We start from the raw sequence: 15,019 nt of genomic DNA on the forward strand, positions 1-15,019 counted from the left end.
AGATTATACACACACGCACGCACACACACACAAAGAGAAACAGAGAGAGATTTGCTAATGACACACCTCAGGGTCACAACAACTGTGGGAGAACCTCTATATTAGACATCAACTGCTATACCGTATAAAATATAAATGTCTCAGTAACTGTATTTTTAATGCCCTCTTAGGAATGAAAAAGCAAAAAAACCCCAAAAGAAATCTTTATTAAGACTTACTGTTTGACTCTCAGGAAAATCCATCTTCAATAGTTTATGGGCACATTCCTCAAAATCTAAACTAGAGAAAGACAAAGAAAGGGGAAATATACATTTATCTGTACATAACTGACTTTCATCAACTTTCTCAATAAACAGTAAAGAGACTTTGGTGTGACATCAAAACCATACTGTAGTTTCAACTACTGTTTCAACTACTATTCAGCCAAAGGCATCTCACATCTACACTCCGAAGTTTACAATATAAAAATTCCTTTCAACTTTACAAGAACCTCCGCAACTTCCCATATGCAGGACCTTTTTTTACTAAAGTCAGACACTCCTTGTCACTTGATTTATCACTGGTTTCTAGTCTTAAATCGGTTGAAGTAAGTTTATGTGACAACCAGTTTGCTATAGTAGTAAGGTACCAAAGTAGAAAACCAGGACATAGTGAGTTCTAGTCTTAGGCATGAAACCAGCTGAGTGAATTTGAATCCATCTCTCTCAGCCCTAGGAAGACAACCATAGAAAATCCACTTTCAAAAATCTTACCAAAAAAGTATTGGGACTTGTCCAGGAAGCCACCAAGAGTCAACACTGACTCAAAGATATACACACAAAGGTGTACACACAAACATGTACACATATACAGGTACACTTGCAACAAGTTCATTAAAGAAAGAAAATAATGCATAAACATCAATGTATGAAAACTCCATTTTCCTCCTCATTAAAAAGCACAATGTATTTTATAGCCATGTACATTTCTGTAGAAAAATAATTCTATTTTAGAAATTATTTTTTTTCCGTGTGCTCCAGCCAAAACCAATAGATTTTCAGACAGACTAAAAACAAGATGATTCTCATTTGTGAGTCATTATTACTGTAACATCATATTAAACAGAAATGTACTAATTCTACTAAACAAATTAAAGCACTGGCTTTTTCCACAATGTAATTTTTATAGAATAACGGTTTTGACGTAAAGAAAGCAATAGAAACATTTGCAAATATTTTTAGTTCTATGCCAATTTTCTTTTATTCTACAAGTGCGGATTTGTCCCTTTTAAATGTATGGATTTTCTAATTTCAATAGACTCTGATTGAGAAACCTTCCACAATTTGTGGTTTTACAGGTATACATGACTGTAAATCTTCAATGACAGGAATCTGAAGAGCTGCAGTCCAACAAATTTGAAAGGAATCAGTTTGGTAAGAGGTCATTTTGAAGTGTAATCCTACATATAAAGAAAAATGTACCAGTGCTATAGGTTGAAGCACTTTGCATGCTATCAAATAGGATGCTAGTTTGCAAAAAGAGCCTGCGAATTATAAGTTGTTAAATTATAACTGATAATTATGTTTCATTTTTACCTTGACTGAATTGCAAGGTAAATAGTTCGCCGGAAGGAAACCAAGTTAATTTCCGTTTTGTCATGGATGGTAACTTTTTGTCCTTGATCAATAAAAGGAAACAAACAAAAGATCAGGATAAAGCATTCAGGACAATAATTGCACAGCATTGCCAACACATTGTTTCACATGTGATTGTTCAAAATAAATGATTTACTCATGAAAAATACTTGAACTTGGAAGCTAAGTAGTGATAGACTTGGATAATATTTGATAAGAAACTATACAGGAAGCCCAGCAAAAAAGGCAGGACATCGAAGTTTAAAAAATTCTGAAAGGAAGCAACCTCAGACAAAAGAAATTATCTTTGCCTTAAAAATTATGTGAGGAAAAATATATGCTTCACAGTCACCTCAATTCAGTGTGCAACCTTTGGGTATTTACATTTAATAAAGAAACATAGAAACATAGAAGACTGACGGCAGAAAAAGACCTCATGGTCCATCTAGTCTGCCCTTATACTATTTTCTGTATTTTATCTTACAATGGATATATGTTTATCCCAGGCATGTTTAAATTCAGTTACTGTGGATTTATCAACCATGTCTGCTGGAAGTTTGTTCCAAGGATCTACCACTCTTTCAGTAAAATAATATTTTCTCATGTTGCTTTTGATCTAACCAACTAACTTCAGATTGTGTCCCCTTGTTCTTGTGTTCACTTTCCTATTAAAAACACTTCCCTCCTGGACTTTATTTAACCCTTTAACATATTTAAATGTTTTGATCATGTCCCCCCTTTTCCTTCTGTCCTCCAGACTATACAGATTGAGTTCATTAAGTCTTTCCTGATACGTTTTATGCTTAAGACCTTCCACCATTCTTGTAGCCCCGTCTTTGGACCCGTTCAATTTTGTCAATATCTTTTTGTAGGTGAGGTCTCCAGAACTGAACACAGTATTCCAAATGTGGTCTCACCAGCATTCTATATAGCGGGATCATAATCTCCCTCTTCCTGCTTGTTATACCTCTAGCTATGTAGCCAAGCATCCTACTTGCTTTCCTTACCGCCTGACTGGACTAGACTGCAAAGAAATAATGAGTTTTCAACCTGGCTTGATATATAAATGATCAAGAGAATTTCAGTTAAATTTCAAAGAGGGGGAAATCGCCTATGCCTCTAAGAATACTATCCATAACATATAACAATTGCAACAGAAAATGAGGTAAGATTTCATTGTGGTTTGATGCATAACTAAACAAACTGTTTTTATATAAATAAATACCAGAGTGTTTAAATAAGCTCTGTTCATAATGACAGTCTGCAGTAATTACCATCTTCTTTTTTCATTTTTTGGACTGACAAACAATGTTTTCCTACTATTTAAAAAACAATATTTTTCAGATTCAGCATCTACCTCAATGTGTTCTTGTATTTCTGTATAACCACTTTCTACTGTGTAAATATTTTTACAGATATTAATTGCAGACTGTCAAAATACGCTAAGCTGATTTATTTGTGAACCATAACTGATGATAAATGCAAAACAACATCCACACTCCTACTTTTGCAAACAGTAAGTGTTAGGAAGGGGCAAGATTCAGTCAAAATAAAAGTTTTAAAATTGGATTTCAAGGGAAATGTTTTTAAACAAACCTTAATCCCGGTAGTAAATTTTGTGGATCTTATGTTTTAAAGGCTGACTGAAAGCATATTGTATTATTATACTTAATATTTGGCACAGGAACTCCATTAAAAGCCCAACAAAAATGCAATACTGCTCTATAAAATTGTATTTAGAATTGTAATGAAAATCAATGTAGAACAAGAAAAGACACTGAAAACAAAAGTACCACTTTTGGTGGTTCTCTCCCTTTGGAATAACCTGCCTTCAGAAATTAGGCTGGCCCAGTTTTTTGTAAGTACCTGAAGGCTTGGTTTTGTTAATGGGCCTGGGGAACTGAGATTGGGATAGACACCATCAAATGGCTCATTTGACTGTGGACAGGGATGGGTGGTTGTTATTATTATCTCTATACTGTGTTCTTATTGCTTGTGAGCCACTTAGAGTTGCTGTGAACAAGTAGGGGGTTATATACATTTTCTAAATAAATGAAATACATATTTTTGGCAATGATAGAAGCAGGAGAGAAGAAAAAAAGCTAATGTTTACAGTTGAAAGAAATCAAGAGTTGAATGCAAAAATAAAATAAAATGTGTGTATGCTAGTTCTAACTGTGATCAAGACAACATTGGGCTTCCATTTCTTAAACATCAGTACTGCTTTTTCAGCAGAGACACAATGTCAGGATTTTCAAAAGTAAATTACTTAGGCACAGAGGTAAGATTTTTTTTAAAAAAAACCCTCAAGCAAATATATTTTATAAAAGCCTTAACTATACACAGAAATGTTCTGATTTATGGGTAGCCAGCACAACTAAATCACCCTTGATCTACAAAGATTCACCGTTGCTAAGTCAGTACATTTTCCCGAGCACAACATAGAAAGCCCATGATATTCATATACGTTTTCCCCAATGATAACACATTAAAAATATCTTGTCTACTTCCATATCCAATTCAAGGTGTTGATTATGGTCTTTAAAGGGACCTAGGTACCTGTGAAGCTCTTTTTATCCCATTAAACCAGCCACACCCAGTCAGGAGGGAAGGGAATGCTTTGGACTCATCTGTTAAAGAACTATGCCTGGAGAGGTCCAGGAAGAGAACTTTCTCTGCCACTGTCTCTGGGAAAATTCTTCCCCCAGAGGTGAAGTGGGGCCCCACAGTTATGGTGTCTCAGAAATGTGGCTCTAACAACTTGCTTGGGGAAAAATGGAGATGTATATGGCCATGGTGCTGGTAAATACCTTGAAGGCCCTCCCCTGTGCTTTGTAATTCTGAATTTTAAATATTTTATTATTATTATTATTATTATTATTATTATTATTATTATTTATTAAATTTGTATGCCGCCCCTCGTTTTAATCCAGTTTGTTATAATATTTATACATTTTTCTGTTTTTAAGTCTTCTTTGTACAATGCCCAGAGTTGCTCTGTGAGAAAGATGAGTAGTTTCCAAATGTGATAATTAAATAGATGTAATATAAATCAAATTTAGATTTATTGTCCTGCCATAATGTATTACCGAGAGCTCTTGAGTAGTTTACCCCACTTAGTTTAAATGAAACTCTTACCGTCTTCATCCTCCTCTTCCTCTTCTCTTTCTTCCTCATCCTCCTCTTCACTGCTACCAGCATCCGGATCGGCTTCTGAATCACTGTCACCTTCATCCAGGATTTCTACATTACAAAAAAAATAATAATTCAAATTAATAGATTGGATTGAGTCAGCAGCCTCTAGGCCAGAGAAATGCCTTACAAATAAACAACCATGCCCAATCAAGAATTTGAACCTTTTTTCAGAGTTTTGTATACCTTTTTTCAGAGTTTTGTACTTCTCTTCATTTTCCACAAAGTCAGGGTCCATTTTGAAGACATCTTACCAAAAGGAGAAAGAAAGAAAAAACACCGCTGAAATTATGCTCTTGTACAATTCTAAATCACAAGCATCACACGTCTGATTTCAAAATCATACTTACTGAGGATGTCATTGGGATTGTATTCGTCTTCCAAAGGCAACATGTGGGTAAACTGATCCTCCTCCTCCACAAGGTCAAGTCCTTCTAGAATTACCGGGTGATCTTTGAATCCATCTTTGCGCACCGCAAACATGACTTCAATCATGTATTGGACACGCTTGTCAGTTTCAGATTCATGTAGGACGTGGCGAAGGCGGTCGAAGATGGCTGTGGGGTAAAATCGGTTAGACGGGGACTGCTAATTCAGGAATCAAAGAGGAACGTCCCCGGGTTGCCTACTTACCGTTAATACCTCTAGGTGACACTTCTGTTAACTTGAGGCCACAGTCCTTCAGAAACCCAATGGCTACTTCAATACTGTCATCTGTGGGCCTTTCCAGGAGCAAGGTGAGCATTTCCAAACACAAAACCTCATGAGCCTGATAAGAAAACAATGCAAGTATCATGGCACCGGACCAGATTATCTCAGGGACCACCTTCTGCTGCACGAATCCCAGCGACCAGTTAGGTCCCACAGAGTGGGTCTTCTCCGGGTCCCGTCAACTAAACAATGTCGTTTGGCGGGACCCAGGGGAAGAGCCTTCTCTGTGGTGGCCCCAGCCCTCTGGAACCAACTCCCCCCAAAGATTAGAATTGCCCCCACCCTCCTTGCCTTTCGTAAGCTACTTAAAACCCACCTCTGCCGTCAGGCATGGGGGAATTGAGATCCTCTTTCCCCCTAGGCCTTTACAATTCTATGCATGATATGTCTGTATGTATGTTTGGTTTTTATATTAATGGGTTTTTAATCATTTTTAGTATTGGATTGCTATTGTACATTGTTTTATTGTGCTGTTAGCCGCCCCGAGTCTCCGGAGAGGGGCGGCATACAAATCCAATAAATAATAATAAATAATAATAATAATAATAATAATTAGTAAAAAATCTTAAAATAGAAGATAAAATACAACACTACTGCAAGAACTGCAACGAGCTCAGGTAAACACATGCTGACTTTAAGACATCCCATCCTATCAACAGCAAAGCAGTTGGAAGTATTTAAAGTCAGGTCCAATTGGATATGCCTATACCAATTCTCTAGATCAGGAAATGACAATTAGCAAGGAGTATTGTGTGAAGCAAAACACGAAAAACAGTCAGCTAGAAAAACTCACTTCAATTCAACTGGCCTTTTCCTATGCATTTTGTCTTTCCACAACTATTTGCATGAAAAAGAAACATGCCAGCAGTTTGGGGAGTGATGTAAAGCTGGCCATGCCCCCCCAATTGACCACACCCACCCAGTCAGGGGGGGGGCAGCCCTCCCCTGAGGTCAACCACAGCCCTGATGGGGCCCTCAATGAAATTGAGTTTGATACCCCTGCCATAGACTTTTAGCTATACAGTACTCTCTTCAAATGGTGCAGGAGTACAAATGGATTTTCTAAATGAAATTGCAGACTATAAGAACCGTTTGCAGGCCAGTTTGAGATGCAGACAATACAGACTCCTCCCCAACAGTCTGTGCCTCTCTTCAACAGTGAAGAGACACAAGGCAGCCAAGGGGGCTCCACAGCACTACTCAGGTGACCTTGAGGACACAGATTAACCTCCAAGTGGCCTCAACGACTCTCTAAAAAGAATGCAAATGTCCAGCTGTCTGTAAGGAATATAAATCCTTCCATTCCTCACCATCCAGTCAGAACTGAAGAAACATCTTGGACGATAAGTGGAGAAAAAAAGAAAGTAAGTCTTATTGCCTCCTGAATAAGCACCTTTGAGACAACTATGATCTGGATGACTGAGAATCTCCATCAATCTTTCTGGGATTCACTCTAAAATATGGGGCTCAGGCCTTATCCCAGAAAGGGTAAACCTCTTAATGACCTTAATTAAGTTAGGATCATAAGGATGCCTGATTACGAAATCTTAAGACAAGCTTAAGCAACCTGTCTCTCCCTGCCCAAGCTGCTGAAAATTGTGTCTATTTGCTTGTAAAGAAGGAAAATTACAATATCTGGATAATCCTGGCTTAATCGTCCCTTTTAGCAACTGTTTATAAAGTTGTGGTGGTGCTGAAAAAAAGTACAAGCAGCCCTTGGCTCACAACCACAATTGGGACCAAAATTTCCATCGCTAAGCAATGCAACTGTGAAGCATGCCATCTTGCTTAGTGACGGCAATTTCTACAATCCTGTTTGCTGTTGTTAACCACATTTCACTGTTGTTAGGTGAGGCAACCTCCTGTTGCAAGTCCCAGATTGGCAGGCTGGCAGGCAATTGGCTGGTATCAGTTGTGGGAGGATGCAAAGAAGGCATGAGAAAACTGGGGAAGGATGCAAGGGGAACTGCAACAAGAGGTTGGGTATGCAGATACAGCAAGCTTACTCCAACAACTTGGAAGCTTTCCTTCCAGTTTCCCCATTGACTCTCTGGGGAAACTGGAAGAAAAGGTTACAAATGGCAATCACATGACCAGATGGCACAAAAACTGGTTTTAACTTTGAGGCAGTTTTCAAATGCCAAGATTGCAATCAACAAGGCTGCTGGGACAGCCAAGAACTCCGAAGACCTGTTATAACTGCACCTTTTGTAATTTCAAGCGTTCGCTGAATGATGTTGAGAACGCCCTGTTACTTTATGACCACTCTTCATGCTTGCAGCATCCCCACAGTGAGTGAGATCTGGGTGCTTCATAATCACCAGCTGTTTACGATTATCACAGTTTCCATGGTTGCATCATCACCATTTACATGCTTAACTCCCAGTTTTTGAAAAACAGAATTAATGGAGAAGCCAGCAGTAAAATCGCAAGTTGTGGTCACGTGATGCCTCCCTTAATGATCATGTGTGGCAACAACTCCTCGTTTTTTGGGTGCCTGTGGGAAGATTATATTGTAAATATCAAAAGCTAGACTATGATGTCCCTACTACAAATAGCTTACCACATTCTGATTCATAAGATGTGCCACAAACTTGGAAGCTGTCAGGCATTGTTGCTGCAAAACAAAACACAAAGAAATACATTATTCTAAATTTCTATCATTATGCTAAAATCACACCACACATAATGTTTTGGGACACTGCAAAATCATAAAGAGAGTAAAGTATGTACATATAGGAGTAGATTGTTTGGGACATATTTTGGAAGATTTGGTTTTTTAATTGTGACCTGACTTATATCAGTTTTCATGTATTTAATATTTCAAAATTACAAGAAATCCCACTGTCTTTCTTGAGCAAGACAGAGGAGACTGGAAAGGACACAAACGGAGTTTCTGGGCTACCAGTTTTTCATGTTAGCATGAAGGAAATCAATGGCTCACAGAAGTACTTAACAGCTTACAATTTAAAAAGAGAGAGAAATTGCCTGTCCCTTACTAATTTTATTGGAAAAGAGACAAAAAATATTTACTAGTAACCATCTTTATGTCCAGCAAAAAAGTGGGATTAAGTTAGTGGGCCTACTTGAATTATGATTAAATTTACAATCAGTTTAGAAATTGTATTGCACAATTATGGCTTAATAACTACACAGCATTACGGCTTGACTCAGAAACTTCAATAAGTCATAATATGCTTGGTCTGGTTTTTGTATAGTATTCAGCAATGTACAAAAATAAACCATTTTTATAACCCATTTCTTACACCTGTCCCTTCACTGTTATTCTAAGGAATTACAAGTATTTGTTTCTGTTTAACATGGATTTGTTCTTTAGTACTCCAGATGATTTGATTTTTTTTGGTTTAGTCTTTACAATGGCAAAAAGGGTACAATATGTTTGGACACCAAGGGAGCAATACTTTGCTTCTTCATGTGCAGTCTTACATAAATTTGCAACCATTTCAAAAATTAATTGAATATGCTAAATATACTTTTTTCAATTTTGTTGTACAGAAAGCATTTTGTTTTTCCCTGTATCAAAATACAACTGTTTCAACTAATATTTACTCCTGTAAAAAATAATATTATATAGCCCTTTCTTTTTTCTTTTTTTGATCTCATTATATATCTTGCACCCTTAATACACTAATGAGGGAATAAGTCCAATTGAGCCTATTTCCCTAAGGCAGCTCAAAATATAAAGAATTTAATCGACTCAACTTTATTCAATTAACCTCTCCAGTGGCTTTCCCCCATACCTTATCATTTCTTCGGTATCCTTTGCGAAAATTTAAAATGAGTCTCTTGAGAATCAGTTCTCCAATATTTGGGAATTTGGAATTGATAATTGCTACAACTGCTGCATATACGTGAGTGAAGATGGGGGAGGCACTCTGGGCTTGCAAAATTGATCTTGCTAGTAATCCCCTATAAATGAGAAGAGAGACATAAAGACCCTTTAAAGAAAACCTAATTTAATCTAAGTTTAAATGCAAGCAACAAGGCAGATGGCAATGAACTTCCTTACTGCACCTAAATCCTTAAAAGGTTTTCAATGAGATTAAGCCTCAGCTAATTGATAAGACTTCCCTCTATGGATATTCCATCCATGCACAAGTCTACTCAATCAGCAGCACCTGAAGAAGTAGGTAGAGAAATCAATTTGTACTATTTCAACTTAGTGCATCCAAATTCAAACTTAATCCTTTACTAGACTCCCTTAAATCATATGACATGATAGCTTGAAGACAATCTTTGGCTTTTCTCCAGCCAATGTTATTATCACTAAACTATCATATTGCCTAACTTATTATATTCACTGATAATTTTAGGTTTTTTCATCTGCGATACTCTTCTTCACACTGTAAGTTTATACTGTAGTCTGATATTCTACATTAATTTCCAACAGTATTTCAGAAAGGAATAGTAATAACATGTAATTCTAGGCTGGTGATGGTAAAGCTATGGCACACGGAGCCATATTTGAAGGCACATAAGGCTTTGCCATATGTCAGCCCCAGCGCGCATGCGTGCTGGCCAGCTGACTTTTGGCTTTCCCGAGGATGGAGGAGGCCGTTTTCATCCTCCCCAGGCTTCAGAAAAGACTCCGGAGCCTGTGGATGGCAAAAAACAGAACCAATGGGCCTACCATAAGTTTGGAAATGAATATCTGGTAGGCCCATTGGGCCTTTTTTCGCTCTCCCCAGATTTCAGGAAAGCCTAGGAGGGCAAAGAACAGCCCAACGGGCCTACCCAAAGTCTGGAGGCTTCAGTGGGGCCTGCACGCATGCGCAGGGGATTGTGTGCACATGCACGAGGAAGGGCAGTGCACTATGGGTGTGTGCACATTATCACACAAACAAGCCCCCTTTTGGCACCTGAGCAAAAAAACCTTCACTATAACTCTTCTAGGCAATTCGATAAAGAAACCTAATTACAAATAACTCCCAAATCCTGTTCTCTCTCTCATCAATGTTGTCAATATATTATTGACATGTGTTATGAACGTTAATATGACATCTGTCAGCCCTGGAAGCCATCTTCTTCTTTCGATCTTCAGGATTGCCATGCTTAGTACTGTGGGATACCAGGAGTGGGGATTGCATAGAGTGGGTAGAGATATATAGCCATGACAACATTCTTTTCTCTGAGTCAAGGATGATTCAGCCTGCATCTGGAGTGACGTGACTGGGAGGCATCTCCAGTTGGGCCAGTGCAGTGATTGGACCATGTGATGGACATGGGGGTGCAGGGGAAAGGACTTTTTTGAGTGTGGAAAACCCAGGGATCTTTCAGATTCGGGTTTACCCAGATGTGCCAATATGACATCTCTAACAAAATGGAACTTTGAGGAATGCCTAGCCTCGGAGTCTCCTTTCGTTGGGGAGTTACCTGGAATCTTAACAATATTCATTCCATTTAGCAGCATGGGTTTCCATCAAACCTATCACATTTTTTAATCTTATGGTTCTAGTGAAGACCAAATGGAGTTACAGCACTGGCCAAAAAAGGAAAAAAAGTGCCATGCCATTACATCAAAGAAAACAAACCAAATTAAATACAACTAGTCCTCAACTTAACAACAGTTCATTTAGAGACTGTTCAAAGTTACAAGGATATTGAAAAAAGTTACTTGTGATGGTTTTTCCACACTTACAACTGTTGCAACATTTCCATGGTCCGTGGTGATTCAAAAATCCGGTGCTTGGCAACCAACTTGTATTGATTCCCTTTTGCGTCCTTCCCACAAGCAAACTCAATGGGGAAGCCAGATTTACTTTACAACCATGTTACTAACTTAACAACTGCAGTGCTTCGCCTAACAACTGTGGCAAGAAAAGTCATGCAATGGATCAAAATTCACATAACAAATGTTTCACTTGGAAACACAGAAATGTTGGGCTCAATTACAGTTGTAAGTTGAGGACAATCTGTATAATTAAAATAACAAAATGCTACCCTTGTAATTTTCATAATAATGATAACTCTGCTACCATTAGGGAAAACAGCATAACTACGGACATATAGAGAAAGCTTATCAGTGCAAGCCAAAAGTCATTAACGTACAAGGTCATCAATGTTACTAGGAGAGAAAAAGTAAATTAAGTTCAACAAGTATATTTTGCCTCCTAATGCAGATATAGAGATATTTCCTAGTAATCTGTGTTTTAATTAAGCACTTAGAAGAAGCATGACAGAAGAGGGTATTTGTGGATTAGGAATCCATCAGAGGCTGCTACTTACTCCTGTCTCAAAGAGGAACACTGACAGAAAACTCATTTCCCCAACAGCTTATCAAGACTAATAAAACCCAGCAAGAGGGTAAATTGATTGTTATGTAATATGCACAAACTGCCATGAAACACAAGCCTTTATTTTTATTCAGTCACTCTACCAATGCAATACACTGAAGAGCTCAAGAACATAATCAGACTTCATCACTTTTCACAGTATTTGAATACCATAAGATTGCAAAATCGAATCCAGTGCACAAAAGAACATTTAGGAATTTAGAAAAAGCAAATCTGAAACTGTTTGATTTTTTTGAGCACTACAGTTAAGAAGGCATTCTCAATTTTTTCATCTCCATTCAAACTAGTTTGTGGTCATGGATCAGAAAATATCTATTGTAATATAGCAGGACTCCAGTTAATAACTGGATTTTTTTTTTTAAAGACCTGTCTTTTTTTTTTTAATGTACACATTTCAGAAGTCACGTTGCATGCTTTAAAAGCTTTAAAGCTAATTTGATCTCTGGTTTAGAATCCCACAAAATGTATAAAACATCTTGACTTTGGGAGAATTTGCAGAGGACAAATCTTCAATTTATTTGCAAACTTGCACAAACATTTAGCAAGCCATTCTTTTTTTTAAACAAACATAGCAGCTTGGCTCAGGCAGGAGCCTCTATAAATACATTGTAGGTATTTTTAACAAGAAGCCCTGCAAGAAGTCTATGGATTGTGCAAGCAATATAAAACGTGTCTTCTTCAAACTCAGAGCAAACCCATTCAGTTAACAGGAATTCTGCAATGACATACACAGCGAAGACAGAATACTGTATACTGAAATCTGCAGGGATCTTTGATTTTATGAGTTGAATGTGCTTTTATAATTGTCCTTTCCCTCTATATCCTACAGCTACTACCCAGGTCCCAATGTGGCATCTCTCACATTTTCTCTGCCCCTAATATTGTTTCCTATACATTCATCAATATTCACACATATTTAAACTGAGCAGAACGGGTTGTACATATTTCATGCTTACCTGCCTCTCACAATGTTTTCTTGAAGAAGCTCAGTTATAATGTTGGCAATGTTTGAAACGTTCACCTTGTTGATTAGACCATTGATGGATTTCTTCAGTGCTTCCCAGCTCATTCTCTGATAGGCTAAGCTGTTTTTCAAAATATACAAATTTACTAATGGGCAAAAAGTAAAGAACTAGTTCAAAAGGAATGATCAACTGGAACATTCAACATAGTGACATATCTCTCACTTTGATTTTACAAACGCAAAATGGTCTACAAACACTAGTCTTTAAAAAGAAAGAATTAATGACGACATGAGAGCAGTATTCCATTATTTCGGGGGTTGCCACAAAGAAGGAGCCAGATTATTCTCCAAAGCATCAGAAGGCAGGACAAGAAACTATGGCTGGAAACTAATCTAACTGAGAAGCAACCTTGAATCAAGGAGAAACCTCCTAAGAATGAGGACAATTAACCAGTGGAACAGCTTGCCTCCAGAAAGCGTGGATGCTCCATCATTGAAGGATTTTAGGAAGAGAAGAGACTGGACAATCACTTATCTGAAATGGCATAGGTTCTCCTGCTTGAGCAGAGGGCTGGACTAGAAGACCTCCAAGGTCCCTTCCAGGTCTATTCTATTCTAAATACATTAAGAAGATTGCTATAGCAAGCAATAACAAGCAATAGCACTTAGACTTATTTACTGCTTCACAGTGCTTTACAGCCCTTTCTAAGTCGTTTACAGAGTCAGCATATTGCCCCCAACAAAGGTAGGTCCTCATTTTACCCACCTTGGAAGGATGAAAGGCTGAGTCAACCTTGAGCCTGGTAAGATTTGAACTGCCAAATTGCAGGCAGCAGTCAGTCAGCAAAAGTAGCCTGCAATACTGCACTCTAACTACTGCACCACCGCAGCTCAAGCAACATTATTATGCATACTAAACAGAGATTTATGTTTTGCCAAAAAATACATTAACTATGATCAATAGACAAAATTAGGAAAGGCAGTTCTAACTTCAGATTTTATCTCACCAGCAGAAAAATTTGGCCTTTTCATTTAAAAAAAACTATATTTATTCCTACATGAGACTGTCACAATAATGATGACTTGGTCATCTGAGCATGAAAAATTGAAACCAAACCCCAATCTATGATGCTTTTTCTAAATAAAGCTGCAGCAGTCTTGCTTTCATTTTTCTGAATGCTAAATAGAGCTTTTTGTTTTGCCAAAAAAGATATTATCAACTATAATCAACAGACTAAATCAGGAAGGGCAATTCAGGCTTCAGATTTTATCTCACCCAGCAGAAAAATTTGGCCTTCTCATTAAAAAAACTATATTTATTCCTACACGAGACTGTCACAATAATGATGACTCAGGCATCTGAGCATGACAAATTGAGACCAAACTTTGCTTTTTCTAAATAAAGCTGCAGCAGTCTTGCTTTCATTTTTCTGATGAGAAATGCCAAAAAAGACTCTTTCCACTATTGTATAATTAGAATTTTTCTGACATCAGACATGTCAACTTCCACCTTTCTGTGTTTCTGCTTCTATTCCTTCTTTATTATTTGAACATAGCATTAAAAATCAAATTTCGGTTAACAGACTTAAAATATAATTTGTAATTTAATTTAATATAAAATATATTTTTTAAAAAATTATGGTATACCTGCTTTTATCAGTGATTTGTGCCTGCATCATCCTGAGCTTTGCTGGAGGAATGTATGCACCTCCAGTACGGGTAAGAATTGGATCCACTTCCTCTTTCTTTTTCTTTTGAGGAGGTTCCTCACGTAAAAGAGAGCCCTGTACTCCTGATTTCTCCGTATCATTTTTTCTATCAGGTGACCGGGACTTCCTGTGCTTCTTCCAATCAGATTCTCTCTCTCTCTCCTGTCTTTCTCTCCTTCTGAAATCAGAAAAAAAAAATCTACATAGTTCATGTTCAAAATACAAAAGAAAGAAAAAGCCAATTTTAAATGTGATGCCATTCAGCACTTTTAAGACTTATTTTAAGCCACGGGTGTCAAACTTGATTGCGTCTTATGGTATATCGTGAAGGGGGTTTTTTTGTCTTTGCAGAACTGGGGTGGGTGTGGCCCGAACGTGACACTTTAGACCTGCGGGCCGCCAGTTTGATAGGCCTGTTTTAAGCAAACTCCAAATCAACATCCCTTACAAAAGCTTACAAAACTAGCAGCAGTTAAACAATACAAAGTTCAGAATCTTTAGAAGTATTTGACATTC

At 37.6% G+C, this 15,019-nt stretch overlaps 1 protein-coding gene across 2 annotated transcripts in view; it reads right to left on the reverse strand.

Moving 5' to 3' along the window:
• The window catches only part of CWC22 (CWC22 spliceosome associated protein homolog), a 55,852-nt gene that overhangs the window by 27,322 nt on the left and 13,511 nt on the right, over window positions 1-15,019 (reverse strand). For both annotated transcript variants that reach the window (XM_070731871.1, XM_070731872.1), the window contains exons 5-14: window positions 14,442-14,681; window positions 12,787-12,915; window positions 9,278-9,446; window positions 8,080-8,133; window positions 5,439-5,574; window positions 5,156-5,362; window positions 4,992-5,054; window positions 4,752-4,856; window positions 1,575-1,656; window positions 219-279 (exon numbers count right to left, since the gene is read on the reverse strand). In XM_070731871.1, coding sequence (XP_070587972.1) covers window positions 219-279; window positions 1,575-1,656; window positions 4,752-4,856; window positions 4,992-5,054; window positions 5,156-5,362; window positions 5,439-5,574; window positions 8,080-8,133; window positions 9,278-9,446; window positions 12,787-12,915; window positions 14,442-14,681 — 1,246 coding nt within the window. The remainder of the gene's footprint in view (window positions 1-218; window positions 280-1,574; window positions 1,657-4,751; window positions 4,857-4,991; window positions 5,055-5,155; window positions 5,363-5,438; window positions 5,575-8,079; window positions 8,134-9,277; window positions 9,447-12,786; window positions 12,916-14,441; window positions 14,682-15,019) is intronic.

The sequence above is a fragment of the Erythrolamprus reginae genome, chromosome 1, assembly GCF_031021105.1.
Source record: "Erythrolamprus reginae isolate rEryReg1 chromosome 1, rEryReg1.hap1, whole genome shotgun sequence".
In the NCBI taxonomy this organism is placed as follows: Eukaryota; Metazoa; Chordata; class Lepidosauria; order Squamata; family Dipsadidae; genus Erythrolamprus; species Erythrolamprus reginae.